The 20,307-nt window shown below is 38.7% G+C and overlaps 1 protein-coding gene across 1 annotated transcript; it reads right to left on the minus strand.

The window, feature by feature from the left end:
• Positions 1 to 1,147: 1,147 nt before the first annotated feature.
• On the minus strand, positions 1,148 to 19,897 carry LOC106081177 (zinc finger protein 585A). The gene is made up of 7 exons (XM_059367242.1): positions 19,553 to 19,897; positions 18,473 to 19,472; positions 13,336 to 13,867; positions 13,122 to 13,257; positions 6,518 to 6,599; positions 1,366 to 1,954; positions 1,148 to 1,303 (listed from the first exon to the last, which is right to left on the minus strand). The coding sequence occupies exons 1-7, from the start codon at positions 19,895 to 19,897 to the stop codon at positions 1,177 to 1,179; spliced, it is 2,811 nt and encodes a 936-aa protein (XP_059223225.1). The 3' UTR covers positions 1,148 to 1,176.
• Positions 19,898 to 20,307: the final 410 nt, after the last annotated feature.

The raw sequence follows: 20,307 nt of genomic DNA on the forward strand, positions 1-20,307 counted from the left end.
AGGTCAGACGATTTGGCGGTGAAGGCAAGAGGACAGCCATTAATAAACTTGGTTAACCCGATACCAGCACTTAGGTGGGACACAATACCAGACATGAACCAACTTAGGGGAGTGGTATTAAAAACAAAAGGATTTTGTAAGTAGCACGAAATTCCTAACTTAAAATTTTCTTTTTAGAGGTTACTTTATAGTTTTTGGAGCGCACAACAAGCGAATTACTGGCTTAGGTGTATGTCCATAGTGGCAGGGGGGAAAAATATCTGCACCCTCTTTTCAACCTAACTTAGCTGCGAGCTACCAGTCGCGCCCACAGGTTGCGTATAGTGGAATGTTCCATACGAAGTAGCTGCAACGGCAGTCGCGGACACTTAGCGGTATCGAGCGAAGTGTCGCAGTGAGAGGCCGGGTAGCACCGGCTCTTGCACAAATACTGAGTGCCTATGATGCTGGATATGGCATGGCGGGTTATTGGCGCCTTTAAATAGCCAATAGCCACCCTGTCCCCTGTCCTTTGGACTGGAAGGACTTTACTCACCTACAGGATCATGACGAGTATCGCCAACTCCACATGCAAATGTGGTTACAACAACAACAACAACCTTACCAAACCTATATAGTTCATATATTTCCAAATCTTCCAAAAGAACGAATGTGTGGCAAATTTTATAAATTCGACGAAAACTTCGACCCGTTTGCGAAAACAAATGTACAGATTGACCAATATAACTAGTAAGACTATGAAGATGATTCTGTATTGATCGGTTTAATTAACAATTGGTGGGAGCCACCGTTTGGGGGTTCTAAACCAATACACTTGATTATAACATCATGTAACCATTGGCCATTGGTTATTTAAAAGCGCCACTAGCACTCAGTATTTGTGCAAGAGCCGGTGCCGCCCGACCTCTCAATAAGATTCTCAGCCCGATACAGCTGATTTTCCGCGACTGTCGTTGCAGCTTCTCCGTATGAAGCATTCCTCTATCCGCAATCTGTGGACGCGAGCTAAGCTTCTTGTGACAGCAATGAACACCACACATATCGGACCTCAATGTTTCAGCCTATGTGGAGCTCACAGCTAACCCGTGCCGGGTCTAATAGTGAATAAAAGTGTTAAGTGAATTCTGTGCAACCGTGTAGGGCGTGCTTTCATTTAAAAATTAAATTTCCATAGGTTTATTCAAAGTTTTTGCTATCGGCTGGCTTAAATCTAATGGTCTTTCCAGTGTTTTTAGCAAATATCGCAGCCAGTTCGTCGTCCGTTAATATGCGTTGATGGCAACGTTGCATATGATTTGCAAATCTGTAAAAAAAAATAAAACATCACAAACATCGAAAGTGCAATAGGCTGGGTCCAACACTTACCTAAGCCTTCTTTCAAACTCTACACCTGGACACAATTCACATTTGTAAGGCATTCCGGTGTGCTTGAATAGATGTGATTTTAATTTATTGCGATTGTCAAAAGTGGCTCCACAATAATCACAGGAATGACAAACACCTTCATGTTTTTGCAAATGATAGGTCAGGCGAACCTTAATGGCAAAACGTTTATTGCACAAATGACACGCAAACGGCAGTTCACCAGTATGTGTACGCTTGTGAATTTCCAACTCTACTCTGCGGGGATATGATTTTTCACATTGATCACATTTAAAGGGGCGTTCTTTGTGTAAACGTTTATGAGCAGACAATTGAGCATGACCTCCGAATTGATTTCCACATTCTTTGCATATGTGTTTGGTATCCTTGTAAATTTTTGGTGTTACTTGTTTAATATGGTGTTTTGCAGCTTCATGCTTCCTAAGGGTTGTGGCATCATCGAATATCTCCTCACATTGGGTACATTCATGTAATTCATCATAGGGCATTGGTGCTGTTGTCCCTGTGGTATATGTGTGTTGGGTGGTAATATGCATTTTTAAGTCTTTGCTGGTGTAAAATAATAGTTCCGCTAAAGAAATACGATGGAAGAGATATGACTATGATATGACTATATAACTAATTTTATAAAGAACGTGTTAAGAATATTAAGAAGTTTTCGATATTGATTTTTCTATTATATATAGTATCGACCAATAGCTCCAGGTGTATGGCGGGTCGCCCCATTCACAAAATACCCCTAGCAGGTCATTTTTACCGATTGGGCAATATGGGTATCAAATGGAAGGTAATTACAAGTAGTAGTAAATGTTGTGCGCTCTAAAAACTATCATTAAATTTTACAATTTTTGTTTGTTTCTCTTTCGAGACGAGCTCAATGATCGGAGATGCAAATGGAAAAGGAAAGCCAAAGATAGCAACACACACCAATTAATCATCATCTTGTGGATAGATACCCACCGCCCAGAAGCCTTAAGGTAGATCTACATGATCTAGGTTCAGGTTCAGCGTGAGGTTCAGCGCTACAAGAGAGAACCCATAGATCAAGCGGCATATCAAGCGGTAAGATTTTACCGACCGTTTCGCTGTTCCACAATGTTGCATGCGCATTCGTGGCCCACTCCCATAATTCGGACTGCGTCGATTCGAAAGGCTTCGGGTTAACCAAGTTTATTGACGGCAGTCCTCTGGCCTTCACCGCCAAATCGTCTGCCCTTTCATTTCCCCTTACTCCTTTATGGCCCAGCACCTAAACGATGCGTATTTTGCTTTCCTCAGAGAAGGTGTTAATCTCCTTCTTACACTGCAAGACTGTTCGTGACCTTACCGTCCTGGTTGTTATTCCCCTCATGGTCATTTTACTGTCAGTAAAGATATTTACACTCGACGTCCTCGCGTTAGCACCAAACCACTTCACGCCTTCCGTGATCGCCCGGATCTCCGCCTGCAGGACCGTATTATGGTAAGGCAGTCTAAAACAGATCTCAGTCCCTGGTTCTCAATGTAGACCCTCAGGCCCGCTCTGTCCTCAAGCTTTGATACATGATTACATGTTACACGATCTGAAACCTCTTCCCTTCCTTCCATGTTTCCTATCGTCGCCTCGATTATACCGCGGTGGTATGATCTGCTCCCATCCTAAATCCATTCTCCCATCGCCTTAAGTCTCATAGCCGCAGTGACTGCCTCACACTTAATATGTATGTCAATGGATCGGATATATAGAATAGTCTCCAGTGCCCTAGTGGGCGTGGTCCTCATCGCTCCGCCTTTGCCGAGACAACATTTTCTCTGAACCTGTTGTATGGTTCTTATGTTGCACTTTTTCTCCACTGCAGTCCACCAAACTACTGAGGCGTACGTAAGTATTGGTCTAATCACGCTCCAGTAGAGCTAGTGAACTATCCTCGGATTCAGGCGTCATTTCGAGCCTACGGCCCGTCTACATAGTGTCCAACATATGTGAGCCTTCTCAGTACGCTCCTGAATGTGACACTTTCAATTCAGTTTCCGATCCAAGATCACATTTAAGTATTTGACGCGAACGCCGAAAATTAAATTCATTTGTAATTTGTTTTTTGAACGACTCTATCGAACGGCAAACTATCGATATTAGCAAGATTCGTTATTTTCGATATTTCTAATAATAAATATCGATTCGATCGTTAATTTCATCTACATTTTTAACGAAAATGTGATGTTAAAATCATTTTGTAGTTGTAGCCACATTTTCATGTGGAGGTGGTGATCCTCGTCAAGCTACTGTGTGAGCAAACTCGTTCCAATGGACCGATCGCCGCGGGAACAAGGTGGCTATTGGTTATTTATAGGCGCCAATTACTCGCCTTGTCATATCGAGCATCATAGGCACTCAGTGTTTGTGCAAGAGCTGGTGCTACTTCGTATGGAGCATTCCACAATGCGCCACCTGTGGACACACAGCTTGCAGCCAAGCTTCTCGTGACAGCAATAAACAGTACACAGATCGGACCTCAATGTTCCAGCCTGTATGGTGCTTACAGCTATCTCGTGCTGGGGTAAAAACTACGAGATCGGCTTATATGGAAGCAATTTCAATGCATAGAACGAATAAAACCAAATAGGGATGGGAAATGGAAATCATGAGAGAAATCATTGAACAAAATTTTAGCCCGATCGGATGAAAATTGCGCCCTCTATAGGCTTAAGAAGTAAAATCGGGAGATTTAATAACGAAGCTATACCAAGATATTGGTCGATTCGAACGATTCCTAAAATACACAACAAGAAGATCTATTGGAAAGTGAACGATTGACATACATTCGTGATCGTTAAGCTAATTTTTGGTTCAATTTTGCAAATAGTGGAATTTTGTCGATAATATCGAAAGGAAAAATATCAACCAATATTCAGGCAAAATCTTAAATATCGATAGATCCATCGATAGTTTACCCTCCATATACTAGACTAGCATATGCCCAGTTGCTTCGCTGCTCCCGATGGTAAAATGACTGAATCAAATAATTTTTTAATTGAAAATTTCAATCATGATTCAGATTCAATTAAAAAAATGATTGAAGCAATTAATTTTTTAATTGAAAATTTCAAACATTTCAATCGCGATCGTAATTGAAAAACACAGTTTAGATTCAATTAAAAAAATGATTGAAGCAATTAATTTTTTAATTGAAAATTTCAAACATTTCAATCATGATCGTAATTGAAAAAAATTCAGATTCAATTAAAAAAATGATTGAAGCAATTAATTTTTTAATTAAAACTTTCAAAAAATTCAATCAGGATCGTAATTGAAAAAAAATCCTGATTCAATTAAAAATTATTGATTTAATTAAACAATTATTGATTTAATTAATTTTTTTAATTGAAAATATTTCTATTTTCAAATTTCAGTTGGAAAAAATTTCGTGATATTTTTCTGTGTATACCATAATTTTAAGTGTTCACATGTGATATTTAAGGAAATAATTTTCTCTTAGCAACAACCACCAAAAGATTATACTTAAGTTGAAGTTGGCAACTCTAAAATGTTTAAGAACTTCTATTCAGTCAAAATCTGAAAAAAATCCTCAACCATCAACTCAATGCTCTCGCATCATTCTCTTTTAAAGAATGAGAGAAGAGAGAAAAAAGCTTTTTTCCATACTCAATACTGGGAGCAATATAATGCTCGTGTTACTAAGGCTTAGGCTGAACAGAATATTAAGTCCCATTTCGTTTCCACTTCTGCTCCTATCTCTATTAAGTGAGCATCAATAATCTTCCCTTTCTCTCTTCTTATCTTTGGCTATTCCACTGTTTGGAATCAAAATTTTAGAGTACAAGGTAGTGTCTTAAATAATGGAAGCAAGAGGGAGATAGTAAATGTTATGTTGAGGTGAGCAGCAGCTCACATAACATCAATAGCACTCTTTCCGCTTCCAATATTTAACTGGAAACGGAAAGAGCGCTGATTGCATAAGCCAAAATGCCCTCTTTTACATTTGCTAGCAAGGGCATAAGGGTATTAGAAACAAAACTTTAAAGAAGAGCATCTTGGCTCTTGGAAAATTACATACCTTCATTGTGTTCAATGAAATCAAAGAACTTTTGGCAAACTCTTTAGTTCTTTATAAGCGGTTGGCGGGTGGACATTGAAAAGACGGTAATCGGACGATCGGTTTTCGGTTTAGTAAAATAGCTAGTCATTGTGAAAATAACTACAAGATCAGAATAAACAAATAAATATGACCAATAAAAAATTCCTATTTGGAAAAATATACAAAAGGTTTGTCGTAAAAATATACAAAAGGTTTGTCATGCATTTTTCTTTTCGTTCGTTACTACATGTGTGCTGTGTGCGTGAGTGTTTCGTGAGTAAAAAAAAAACTTGAAAAAACTATTACCGGTCCGCAAAATTGGTGTACGGTTTTCGCCATAAATGATGGCAAGCTATAAATGAAAAAAGGGTTTTAACAAATCTTTCGAGTGAAAATTTTGGGAAGAATTAGCAAACAATTGGAAATGGTTAGTAAGCGACTTAATCAAAAGAAAAATGCAAAACTACAGAAAAACAATGTAGATACCTATAATCGACAGATGAAAAAGTAATCCTTTGCCTTATTCTTTGTTATAATTTTGTGTATATCCCAAGTGACTTAAATCAAATTCATGTCATTCGTTTCTTTAAGCAAATTTCCTTTACCAACTACAAAATAAAACCAAATGTAATGTGCAAAATCAGTACAGTAGGGCTTAAAATATGAATCAGTTAAAATATCATCAGCTCATTACCATTGTTGGGGTCTGCGTGTGTTCTTTCGTGTGTATACAATTCTGTCGTCAGAAATGCGGACGTCGTCGTCGTAAATGGCATCTTTATGTGTTTTGTGCTGCGCGAGTGTATAACGAACCCCCCAACTAAAGCAAAGCTTTAGATTGTACAACTGACTCATGGCAACAGGCGAGTGAGTGTTGGTGCAAGAAAACAAGTGCTTGTATGAGTTTAGGGATAAGCAAAAACACAAACACAGAAGCTGCTTTAGTGTTTAAGTGATTTGATGAACAGATCTTTATTTTCGTATGTGTTTGTATGTTGTTAGCAGAGTATGCATGTCAGTGGTTGAAACATAAAAGTGTTAGAGCGAATATATGTTACAGTGGTTGATTAACAGTTGAGGCATGGTATGGCCTGGATTGAAAAAGAAATTGTCGTTGAATGTGCATTGCGATATGTAAAGCTAATGACAAATAACATCATAGGAAATCAAATTCGTGTATTGTGCCCTATAAAATAAATAGCAGAATATGTTATTCGTTTCAAAAGGTTTAGCTTTGGATTTGGATTTGCATGGAAATATGTGGACCGTTGTGGAACCTTACTGTTAGACTATGGTGAATGATATGCATGAACTAAGAGGTCAGTACTATTATTGCTATGATTTTATAATGGATTTTATATGCCTACAAACATAGGTATATCGAGTTTTTTTTACCATTTTGTGTGGTTTTGTACCAAAATGTTCAAATGCAAAATTACCCATAAATACTCCATTAAGGAACAGGGGCAGTCTTTTCACATATTAATGAGTGCTGTCCGATTTAACGTTAAGTTCAATGATAAGGGGCCTCCTTTTTGTAGCCGATGGCGAACGGCGTGCCGCAGTGCGACACCTTTTTGTGTATCCCGAATTTCAGAACTGTTGTTCAGTCTGGAAAGAAAGTACAAAAATGTACAAATATCCAAAAACAAAAACTTTAGTCTCCCGGTACATACTGTCAAGTTGTACCTGTATTCCAAATTTGAGAGTTGTAGCTCAATCCGTAAAGCAGGTACAATTATGTGCGTTTTAGTACCAAATGTACGGATATCAAAAAAACTTCTAGTCGCCCGTTAGATACTGCTAAGATGTACCTGGATCCCAAGTTTGAGAGCTGTAGCTCAATCTATAAAGAAAGTACGAAAAAGTACCAATTACAGCACTTGAGTACGTTTTCTCCCACTCCTGGTACGATTTCAGTTTTTAGTATTTTTATCGTATTTTTTGTCAAGACTACGATAATTTTAACCCAATTATTTAATTTTACGCTCTCCGTTTAGTGTAAAAGTAAATAAGCTATTTCGTACAATTTATTAATTTTTGGTACCATAGTGTACGATTTGTGAAAAAATCACTTAGTCAGCCAACATATGTTTCTTAGTTGAACCTACATGTTAGATTTTAGTACTAAACTTACTTTCCTCCCGTTTCCAGTACTATTTTTCATATGTTTCTATCTATCCCCTTTATTTCGCAACAACAATCATGGAAGGCAAATTTCGAAGTTCTACCTCTACCTGTAGTTTCGAAGTTCTAATTACCAAAATTCAAGGCTCTAGCTTAATTAACAAAAAAGGTACCAAAATGTAGCCATATCAGTACTCAACGTAGTATTTCTCCCACTTCCGGTTCGATTTTGGATTTTTTTTCACCAAGTTTTATTTTTTTCAGACGCTCTTTAATTTTAGGGCCAATTCATTCCCCTAATCCTGCCAGTTCGCGCTGGGCAAACATTCACTGTCTAGTACTTTTTAGTACCTAAACGTATGAATACCAAAAAAGTCTTATCCCGCGTCTAGGTTCCATGGCCCACATTCGTGCCAAGATTCATGCTTCTAGCTTTAGACATTTGGGCTGGGCCCAAGTCGGCCCATTCTACTGAAAATTTAAATTTTGATGGTTAAGGATTTCTCTTAAAACTAACGGTACTAACCATATGTTCATGTCTGTGACACAAGTCGTTGACAAATGAGCAGTTATGTCCCCCTTTAAAATCTTATTTTTTGTGGTTCCTCAAAAAAAAAAGAAAACATTTTGCTTACATAAACAAAAATTTTTTATAGCTTTTATTTGTAAAAAACTTCATACGAAAACATCCATTAGTTGAAGGGGTCCTCTTATATAATTATTTTTTTTTTTAATTTTCTACTTTGAAGGGTTTTATTTAAAAGGTTAGTAAACATTTCTTAACAATTTCTATTTTCACTTTCACGTTTTTTCCCTCCTCGACCATCAACAATGCTCTCGCACCATTCTTTTTTAAATAATGTGAGAAGGGAAAAAAGATTTTTTTCCATATTCAGCAATAGCAATAGATTGTTTGTGTTATTAAGGCTTAGACTGAACAGAATATTAAGTCCCATTTCGTTTCCACTTCTGCTCCTATCTCTATTAAGTGAGCATCAATAATCTTCCCGTTCTCTCTACTTCTCTTTGGCTATTTTACTGTTTGGAATCAAAATTTTAGAGTACAAGGTAGGGTCTAAAACAATGGAAACAAGAGGGAGATAGTAAATGTTATGTTAAGGAGAGCAGCAGCTCACATAACATCAATGACACTTTTTCCGCTTCCAATGCTTTACTGGAAACGGAAAGAGCGCTGGCATAAGGGTATTAGAAACAAAACTTTAAAGAAGAGCATCTTGGCTCTTGGAAAATTACATACCTTCATTGTGTTCAATGAAATCAAAGAACTTTTGGCAAACTCTTTAGTTCTTTATAAGCGGTTGGCGGGTGGACATTGAAAATACGGTAATCGGACGATCGGTTTTCGGTTTAGTAAAATACCTAGTCATTGTGAAAATAACTACAAGATCGATCAGTACAAACAAATAAATATGAACTATAGGAAGATTCCTATTTGGAAGTTGTTTTGCGTAAAAATATACAAAAGGTTTGTCATGCATTTTTCTTTTCGTTCGTTACTGCATGTGTGCCGTGTGCGTGAGTGTTTCGTGAGTGCATGTGTGTAAAAAAAACCTTGAAAAACCTTTTACCGGTCCGCAAAATTGGTGTACGGTTCTCGCCATAAATGATGGCAAGCTATAAACGAAAAAAGGGTTTTAACAAATCTTTCCAGTGAAAATTTTGGGAAAAGTAGCAAACAATTGGAAATGGTTAGTGAGCGACTTAATCAAAAGTAAAACTACAGAAAAAACAAATAATTGTAATGCTAATATGTAGATACCTATAATCGATAGCTGTAAAAGTAATCCTTTGCCTTATTCTTTGTTATAATTTTGTGTATATCCCAAGTGACTTAAATCAAATTCATGTCATTCGTTTCTTTAAGCAAATTTCCTTTACCAACTACAAAATAAAACCAAATGTAATGTGCAAAATCAGTACAGTAGGGCTTAAAATATGAATCAGTTAAAATATCATCAGCTCATTACCATTGTTGGGGTCTGCGTGTGTTCTTTCGTGTGTATACAATTCTGTCGTCAGAAATGCGGACGTCGTCGTCGTTAATGGCATCGTTATGTGTTTTGCGCTGCGCGAGTGTATAACGAACCCCCCAACTAAAGCAAAGCTTTTGATTGTACGACTGACTCATGGCAACAGGCGAGTGAGTGTTGGCGCAAGAAAACAAGTGCTTGTATGAGTTTAGGGATAAGCAAAAACACAAACAACAGAAGCTGTTCTAGTGTTTAAGTGATTTGATGAACAGATCTTTATTTTCGTATGTGTTTGTATGTTGTTAGCAGAGTATGCATGTCAGTGGTTGACACATAAAAGTGTTAGAGCGAATATATGTTACAGGGGTTGATTAACAGTTGAGGCATGATATGGCCTGGATTGAAAAAGAAATTGTCGTTGAATGTGCATAGCGATATGTAAAGCTAATGACAAATAACATCATAGGAAATCAAATTCGTGTATTGTGCCGTATAAAATAAATAGCAGAATATGTTATTCGTTTCAAAAGGTTTAGCTTTGGATTTGGATTTGCATGGAAATATGTGGACCGTTGTGGAACCTTGCTGTGAGACTATGGTGAATGATATGCATGAACTAAGAGGTCAGTACTATTATTGCTATGATTCTATATTTGATTTTATATGCCTACATACATAGGTATATCGAGTTTTTTTTACCATTTTGTGTGGTTTTGTACCAAAATGTTCAAATGTAAAATTACCCATAAATACTCCATTAAGGAACAGGGGCAATCTTCTCACATATTAATGAGTGCTGTCCGATTTAAGGTTATGTTCAATAATAAGGGGCCTCCTTTTTGTAGCCGATTGCGAACGGCGTGCCGCAGTGCGACACCTTTTTGTGTATCCCGAATTTCAGAACTGTTGTTCAGTCTGGAAAGAAAGTACCATTTTTTACGGTTAGTACCAAAATGTACAAATATCCAAAAACAAAAACTTTAGTCTCCCGGTACATACTGTCAAGATGTACCTGTATTCCAAATTTGAGAGTTGTAGCTCAATCCGTAAAGCAGGTTCAATTATGTGCGTTTTAGTACCAAATGCACGGATATCAAAAAAACTTCTAGTCGCCCGTTAGATACTGCTAAGATGTACCTGGATCCCAAATTTGAGAGCTGTAGCTCAATCTATAAAGAAAGTGCGAAATAGTACCAATTACAGCACTTAAGTACGTTTTCTCCCACTCCTGGTACGATTTCAGTTTTTAGTATTTTTATCGCATTTTTTGTCAAGACTATTATAATTTTAACCCAATTATTTAATTTTACGCTCTCCGTTTAGTGTAAAAGTAAATAAGCTATTTCGTACAATTTATTACTTTTTCGTACCAAAGTGTACGATTTGTGAAAAAAATCACTTAGTCAGCCAACATATGTTTCTTAGTTGAACCTACATGTTAGATTTTAGTACTAAACTTACGTTCCTCCCGTTTCCAGTACTATTTTTCATATGTTTCTATCTATCCCCTTTATTTCGCAACAACAATCATGTAAGGCAAATTTCGAAGTTCTACCTCTACCTGAAGTTTCGAAGTTCTAATTACCAAAATTCAAGGCTCTAGCTTAATTAACAAAAAAGGTACCAAAATGTACCCATATCAGTACTCAACGTAGTATTTCTCCCACTTCCGGTGCGATTTTGGATTTTTTGTTTCACCAAGTTTTATTTTAATTTTAGGGCCAATTCATTCTCCAATCCTGCCAGTTCGCGCTGGGCAAACATTCACTGTCTAGTACCTAAACGTATGAATACCAAAAAATCCCTGTCTTATCCCGCGCCTACGTTCCATGGCCCACATTCGTGCCAAGATTCATGGTTCTAGCTTTAGACATTTGGGCTGGGCCCAAGTCGGCCCATTCTGCTGAAAATTTAAATTTTGACGGTTAAGGATTTATTTTTGTCTCTCTCTTAAAACTAACGGTGCTAACCATATGTTCATGTCTGTGACACAAGCCGTTGACAAATGAGCTTTCAGTTATGACCCCTAAAAATTTATTTTATTTTGGTGCTCAAATTTAAAAAAAAAAAAAAACATTTTGCTTACATAACAAAACTTTCGTACGAAAACATCGATTAGTTGAAGGGTTTTTTGAAAGACTAGTAAAAATTGCTTAACAATTTTCATTTTCACTTTCAAGTTTTTTGGCTGCTAGGGCGAAGATTACTTAATTTTATAATTTATGTTGGTTTCTCTTTTCTATCGTTAGAAGCCATCAATACAACTTTCAACAGGTGCACAGAATTATGTGTTTACCATAAGAGTAGTATAATTTTTGTAAACAAAAAAACTGTCATTTACACAAAACCACATGTATTGGGATGAGTACAAGTAATAGACAGGGTTGTCGAGCGTGGTTAATGTGGTATTTATATCATAGAGGCGTTTTCACAATAAATTCAGTATAAGTACAACATGCCTCCGAAGCCTTCACACCTAATATGACTGATGAGTTATTCTAAACAAATTACGAAACGCGTCCCATAGTGGTTGGTGAATGATGCGATCTCCTGCTTTCCTTTTTCATTCACAAAGAAAATCTTCGATCATTGAGCTTGTCTCGAAAGAGAAACAAACATTTTCGATTTGTGTCCACCGGGGCAACCCTGTGCGGGGGTCCCTCTGGGACTTTTTTTATAAGTTTCGTATTCTACTTCCAATTATCTTGCAATTGATACCCATATTGCCCCAATCGGTAAATATGTGATGTAAGGGCCGTTTTTGAGGGAGGGGCGGGCCCCCGACTCAAGTTCGTACTCTACGCTTAAATGCTTTTCATTTCATATCCATATTGTCCCTATCACTAAATATCTGCTATTGGATGGGTTTTGGTGTAGGGCGTACCCACGATTATTTGACCCAAAACATACAAAATTCCACTTGAATCGATGCATCCATTTCCGAGATCAAAATCGGTTCAGCTGTTTTTTAATCTATTCGGAACAAACAGACAAAGCGCAACACTTTCATTTTTATATAGTAGACTAGCTGCACCCGTTGTTGTTGTTGTTGTAGCCACATTTTCATGTGGAGGTGTGGATCCTCGTCAAGTTCCTGTAGGTGAGCAAGCTCGTTGCGGTCCAAAGCACCGATCGCCGGTGAAATATGAAGGATATTGGTTATTTAAAGGCACAAATAACTCGCCTTGTCATATCGAGCATCATAGGCACTCAGTACTTTTGTAAGAGCCGGTACCGCCCGACCTCTCACTGAGATTCTCCGCTCGATACCGCTGATTGTCCGCGACTGCCGTTGCAGCTACTCCGTATGGAGCATTCCATTATCCCCAACTTGTGCGCGTGCCCGGTAGCTTGCAGCTAAGCTTCTCGTGATAGCAATGAACACCACACAGATCGAACCTCAATGTGCAATAATCAAAAAAGCCATTTTCTTTAAGTTTCATTTTCTAATCACGTTTATTAATTTTTTTACTTATATCTTTAAGTAGTATTATAAGATGTTAACCGGCACTCTTAGATGTGTGTATAAGTAATTTTAGTCAACCACTTCAGGTGGTTCCTCTGCTAATTGATTGATTTGCTTAATTTTAATCGTTTTTCCAGTGTTACGTTCGAACATTTCGGTTAAGGCCTCGTCGCTCATGGTAGCTTGATGAACACGATTCAAGTGGCGCTTGAATCTGAAAGAAGAATATGAAATATCGAATTAATTAAAACCATTTGTCCGCTTAAATCAGAGCCTTGTATATGACACTTACACTACACGTGTGGAAAATCCATGATCATCACATAACTCACAACGATATGGCATGCCCGTGTGTTTAAATGTGTGTGCTTTTAGCTTCTGTCTGGAATTGAATTCTGCATGACATTGTTTGCATTGATGCTTGATGCCGTAATGCTTTTGCAGGTGATATGTCAATCGGACTTTGATGGCAAATCGTTTGCTACATAAGTGACACGCAAAAGGCATCTCTCCAGTATGAGATCTCAGATGGACATTTAAGTCAAACTGCCGGGCATACTTTTTATCACAGTGGGGGCATTGTATATTCTTTTCTAGATGTAGTTTCATGTGATTCATGAGTTGATTTTTTAGTTTGAAGGCATTGCCACATATAGAACAAACATGATCTCGTTCCTTGTGGGCCTGCTTGCGGTGGGTTTCCAATAGGAATTGTGAGGTATACTGACGATCACAATCGCCACACACATACACTGTATCGGGGGATTCTCCTTGATGGGTTTTTTCATGTTGATACAGGGATTTTGAACTTTTAAATTCACGAGCTGAAGATTGATGGATGAATGGTAGGTTAATGAAATACTTTTACACATTTATTCATTTTAATGTTTAGAAATCACACAAAGTTGGCACAAATATTTTTTTGAATTTCATATTTTCACCTCATCAGGCGAGGGTTCAAGAAAACCAAAGGGAAATGGAAGAACAAATCAGTTCAAACCAGCAGGTAAGGCATTAACGTCTTTTTCGTGCACAAGCAACGACTTAACTAGAAGTTGTGTTTCTTTTGCAAATTGCAAATTTTGCCCATGAACGTTCCACTAAGGAACAAGGGCAAACTTTTCACATATCAATGAGTGCAGTCCGATTCAAGTTTAAGCGCAATTATAAGGGGCCAAGTCCGAACGGCGGGCCACAGTGCGACACCTCTTTGGAGAGAAGTTTTTACATGGTATAGTACCTCACAAATGTTGCCAGCTTTAGGAGGGGAAAACTACCGCTGAAATTTTTTTCTGATGGTCTCGCCAGGATTCGAACCCTGGCGTTCAGCATCATAGGCGGACATGCTAACCTATGCGGTAAGGTGGCCTCCTTTTGGTAATTTGCATAAAAGTCGAAACTAGGAACAAGGTCTTCACGTCACTTGAAGGCAGCACTTGACTGACAAAGAAAACGTGTTGACCACGATCAAAGCAATTGGCCGGTTTGTGGTAAGTTATGCAGCGCCAGTGTGGTCTCCTCAACTATGTGACCCGTATGCCGCTCGAACAGATGGACTTAAAAGTATGAAACAACAAAGGAGACAGAGAACTAATATTTAGTGCAGTTGAGAAAAGCGGATTAGATTTCTAGGCCCAACCCACTTTAAGCATTTTTAAAGATAAGAATTTATACGGAAAATATTTGGACCGCATCGTTGATAATCAACTCTAAGAAATAATTAAATTTTGTTTATACTCGTACCAATAGAAAAGTGACTACCCTTCCCAACATCCCAAAAAATGTTAATTCAGAATCTTTTTGAGGCAGCTGAGATTACAAATTTATTTGACGCAAGCTCGTTCCGGTTCAAAGCACCGATCGCCGCGGGAACAGAGTGGCCATTGGTCATTTAAAGACGCCAATAACTCGTCTTGTCAAATCAAGCACCATAGGCAATCTGTATTTGTGCAAGAGCCGGTGCTACCTGACCTCTCACTGAGACTCTTCTCCGCTCGATACCGCTGATTGTCCGCGACTGCCGTTGCAGCTACTCCGCATGGAGTATCTACTATCCGCAACCTGTGGACACGCCCGGTAGCACCAGCTAAGCTTCTCGAATCAACGATGAATGACTCACAGATCGGAAATGAAAATGAAACAAGTTAAAGCGTGCTAAGTTCGGCCGGGCCGAATCTTATATTCCCTCCACCATAGAACGTTGATTTCTTTTCCCGACACCTCTTTTTAGGCAAACAAAGGATAAAAGAAAAGAATTGCTACAATACTGGAGCTATATCAAGTTATGGTCCGATTCGGACCATAATCGAACTGAATGTTGGAGACCATAGTGGAAGTCATTGTGTAAGATTTCAGCCAATTCGAGTAAGAATTGCGCCATTTAGGGGCTAAAGAAGTAAACTAGAGAGATCGATTTTTATGGAAGCCGTATAAGGCTATGTACTGATTCAGACCATATTTGACACGTATGTTGAAGTTCATGGAAGAAGCCGTTATACATAATTTCAGCCAAATCGGATAATTATTACGCTCTGAGGAGGCTCAAGAAGTCATGATCCCAGATCGGTTTATATGGCAGTTATATCAAAACATGGACTGATATAGCCCATTTACAATCCCAACTGACCTACACTTATAAGAAGTATTTGTGCAAAATTTGAAGCGGTTGGCTTTACTCCTTCGAAAGATAGCGTGCTTTCGACAGAGAAACGGACGGACAGGCGGACGGACTTGGCTAGATCGACTTAAAATTTCATGACGATCGAGAATATATATATTTTATGGGGTATTTCGAGGAGTTACAAACAGAATGACGAAATTAGTATACCCCATCCTATGGTGGAGGGTATAAAAGTTTTAAACATCATTTTATTTTATGAGAAAAGAACGAAATGCCACGATTTTTTTGAAAAAATGTTCGCCTTCGCTGTTTTTCCATAATTTTTAATTTTTCATTGTCATTTGATATCCGAATGGCCTCAAGACCTTTGGATCCTACCCGGGTCTAATTTTTAGACATTTGGGTCTAAAGTTGGGTACCAAATTTGTTAGGTTATGTTAGGTTGAAAAGAGAGGGCAGATATATTTATCCGCCCCATGCCACTATGGACATAAACCTAAGCCAGTAATCGACTTGTTGTGCGCTCTAAAAACTATAAAGTAACCTTTAAAAAGAAAATTTTAAGTTAGGAATTCCGTGCTACTTACAAAATCCTTAATTGTTTTCAATACTCCCCTAAGTTGGTTCATGTCTGGTATTCTGTCTCCACCTAAGTGCCGGTATCTGTTAGACGCAAAAGCCGGGCAATGACAAAGGAAATGCTCCAACGTCTCACCATCTTTCTCACATGCCCTACACAAGCTATCACTTGCCGCACCGATTTTACAAAAGTGACCTCGAAGTCCTATGTGTTCCGTTATGATACCAATAGCTACACTGACCTCCTTCTTACTTTCTTTCAGTAATAGCCTCGTCTTGTCACGATCTGGATGCCTCCATAGGATTTTCGCCGCCCTACCGATCGTTTCGCTGTTCCACAATGTTGCATACACATTCGTCGCCCACTCCCTTAAATCGGATTGCGTCGACCCGAAAGGCTTCGGGTTAACCAAGTTTATTGACGGCAGTCCTCTTGCCTTCACCGTCAAATCATCTGCCCTTTCATTTTCCATTACTCCGTTATGGCCCAGCACCCAAACGGTGCGGATTTTGCCATCTTAAGAGAAGGCGTTAATCTCCTTCTTACACTGCAAGACTGTTCGTGACTTTGCCGTCCTGGTTGTTATTGCCCTTATAGCAATTTTTCTCTCGGTAAAGATGTTCACAATTGTCTTCCTCGCGTTAGCACCACACCACTTCACGCATTCCGTGATCGCCCGGATCTAAGACTGCAGGATCGTATTATGGTCGGGCAGTCTAAAACAGATCTCAGTCCCTGGGTTCTCAATGTAGACTCCCAGGCCCACTCTGTTCTCTAGCTTTGATCCATCCATGTAACATGATCTTCCAGATGGCAATACTAGGGTTCCGCCAATCCAATACTGTGCCGATGGCAACAGTGCCTCACTCGACTTCAAGGTTCATCTTAGGTATCCGATCGGGAAGCTCTTCCCTTCCTTCCATCCTCAATCCGTTCTCCCATCGCCATAAGTCGCTGTGGCTGCCTCACACTTAATATGTATGTCAAAGGGTCGGATATCTAGAATAGTCTCCTGTGTCCTAGTGGGCGTGGTCCTCATCACTCCGCCTACGCCAAGACAACATGTTCTCTGAACTCTCTTTGTAAGGTCCTTATGTTGTACTTTTTCCCCATAGCAGTCCACCAAACTACAGAGGTGTAATTAAGTATTGGTCTTATCACGCTCCTGTAGAGCTAGTGGACAATCCTGGGATTCAGGCCCGTCTACATAGTGTCCAACATCTGTGAGCCTTCTCAGTACGCTGCTGAATGTGACACTTCCATTTCAGTTTTTTGTCCAAGATCACACCTAAGTATTTGACCTTGTCAGATATCGAAATCGTCTTATTGTCCACCCGGCACTGGTCTAACGATTGGATCAGTGTGTCGGTCCGCATATTGTTTGTGTTTGAGCAGTTCGCTTGGTGTCCTATTTTTTATCATGGTGTCTACAATACGTTCCGTGGTTTTGAGAAGAATGGACGTAGGGCTTATGGGTCTTTAGGCCTTTGGTGTCGCATAACTTGCCTTGCCGGGCTTGGGTATGAACACCACCCTTGGCTCCTGCCAGGTTTTTTGGATTATACGCAAGTCCTAGGCGCGCTGTGAAAATTTTGGCCAGATTTGGCGCCAGATAGTCTGCCTCTTTAGTCTACCAAATTTGTACTATGCTTTTAAAGACCCATATTATCCTGATCGGCTACATGTCACTTTTATTGCGGGTAGACGATCCTCGGATATGTGGGTTCAAAATTATACAACAGATTCATACTATATTTCCAAATACATTTCATTTGATCCCCGTATTGGGTGTTTTGTTTTGAGCGTGAGGTGGCTCCCAAGACACTTGTCCCAAATTTGGATAACAAATTCGTACTCTCTTTCCAAAGATCGTTTATATTAATCCCATATTGTGCCAATAGGTCTGTATGTCAATTAAGGATGTGGGGTGGCCCACTTGGCCCACATTTTTATATCAGATACTCTATTTGTTTATATATTTAATTTAATACCCAACATGCCCCATTCTGTAAAAATGTTCCCCCACCCGTTTTGGGGTGGGTCGTTCGCCTATGTTGCTTGCCCAATTTTTTTTTACAATTTCATGTTTTTGCTTTACCATTAGATTGCAAAACAAAATTTCGATTCGTTGCACATATCTCTGGAGGAGCGATGTATTTGAGACAGCAAGTCTTTTTACAGTAATAGGCATAAGATAGATTTAAATATATAAAAAAATAAAATACTTACGGCAAAATGTACACAAAAACTTGTTAGTGTCCTCTTCGTTTGGCATCTTATCCTTTCGCTCATGCAATGACATGTGCCTCTTCAAATTTTTCTTCGATATTTTCCTATTACAGACATCACAATTAATAATGGCACTACTATTTTCCAACATGTTGTCTTCGTTCTCATCTAGTACAATATCATTGTCTTCCGTAGATGAACATTGTTTGCTTTGAAGGGTTAATGGTGGCACAGTTGCTGTCGTCGCCAAATTGTTCTCATCAACTTCTGCCGTTTGTCTCATTTTACGAGCATGAACATAAAGTAAATGGTCCACTATATCATCTACCACAAGATCGGGACATAAAGGACAAGTTTGTATATCGGGACGATGACCGTGATTAAGAACTTCATGTATCAAAAGATCTCTTTCATTGTGACATTCTTCATCGCATTGTATGCACATATAATTAACAGATGAAGACCTCTCTGCATCATCTGGCTTAGGTCTTTTTGTATGTCTCAACTGTTTGTGTTTTTTTAGGGTGTTGCGACATCTGAACTGACAACGACATTCTGGGCAAACATGAGGTCTCGATTGTTTATGTATATTCATATGACCCTCGTAAGAAACGTCTCCTCGTAAAATCTTTTTACACTCAATGCATTTCCATTTTGGGGGCTTAAAGTTGTGAGAAGCTTCGTCGGCAGGATTGTAGACTATGAGATAGTTGTCATCACATTCATCTTCTGGATGACATTCTGTTATAGTTTTCACATCATCAGTAAGGCTTTGCTGGTCATTCACAATAACATTTTGTTGGGTGGCAGCTACTTGGGCAAGTTCTTCTAATGGACCTTTGGGTGAGGGTTTAGGAACATCGCCTTCAAGCTGCTGTTGTTGATGCAGCACTTTCGGTTTTTGTTCTTCCTCATCGACCTCAATGATTTCTTCCACCATTTGAAGCTCCTCTACATTTTGTTCCTCCTTTAGTGGAGAAGTGAAACAAATTATGTTTTCCTATTATAATTGAAATAAATATATTTTCTTACCTTTGCATATGGTTCGACTATTGTCATTTCATGACACTCACCAGGTACTTCTTCTTCGGCATCCAGTACTTCCTCTTCTAGCACACATACTTGCATGTAACCCTCCTCATTATCCAATATTTGTACATTTCCCTCCAGTGGTTTTCTTTCCTCTTGCTCATTTCTTAATAGCTCATCACTTTGTCGGATTAAAATGCAAAAATCTATAATGTTTTCAATTTCAGCGCAACACACATTACATATTTGTTGTGGCAGGCCATCACTGGGAAGCAATTCGACTTCAGCTAAATGCCTTATGTTATTCGCATATGTTGTTGATGCTTCGCTATCGGCAAATAACTCTAAATATCTATCGGAATATTTTAAACAAATACGACATCGCATTCGTTCCATTTAGATTGTTTTGTTTCTCTTTAATTATGGAAAAAAAACTAATAGCGTTGTTTACGTTTATGGCAGCTTTTGAACTGTGTTATCGATAATCGATTGTCCACTATTTTCATTGATGAAATTACACATACATATCGATGACAACTTGGTAGACCCAATGGGAAAAACTGTCAACACGTAATGATTTCAATTTTTCAAATACACATTTCGGCTGAACTGTATTTTACGGGGTAGTTCGCAAAAAAATCAAATTTTTTGCATACCCCCTAATTTTGACCCCAGGAACCCGAATATAAAGTCCGTTTTTGGGGCTCGGGCCCGTGGACCCCTGAGGGGCATGGTCGACTAACACGCATGTAACAATGTCGAACAGCGAAACAAAACGGTCGGTAGGAAGGCGGAAGAAATTAACA

The sequence above is a fragment of the Stomoxys calcitrans genome, chromosome 4 (genome assembly GCF_963082655.1).
Source record: "Stomoxys calcitrans chromosome 4, idStoCalc2.1, whole genome shotgun sequence".
NCBI lineage: Eukaryota > Metazoa > Arthropoda > Insecta > Diptera > Muscidae > Stomoxys > Stomoxys calcitrans.

Coding starts and splice junctions, on each gene's coding strand:
- LOC106081177 (XM_059367242.1), bottom strand. CDS start 19,897: ATGGAACGAATGCGATGTCGTATTTGTTTAAAATATTCCGATAGATAT. Junction 19,473..19,552: donor TACTGGATGCCGAAGAAGAA/GTACCTGGTGAG, acceptor CAATTATAATAG/GAAAACATAATTTGTTTCAC. Junction 1,955..6,517: donor TCAACTGTTAATCAACCACT/GTAACATATATT, acceptor GTATTTCTTTAG/CGGAACTATTATTTTACACC.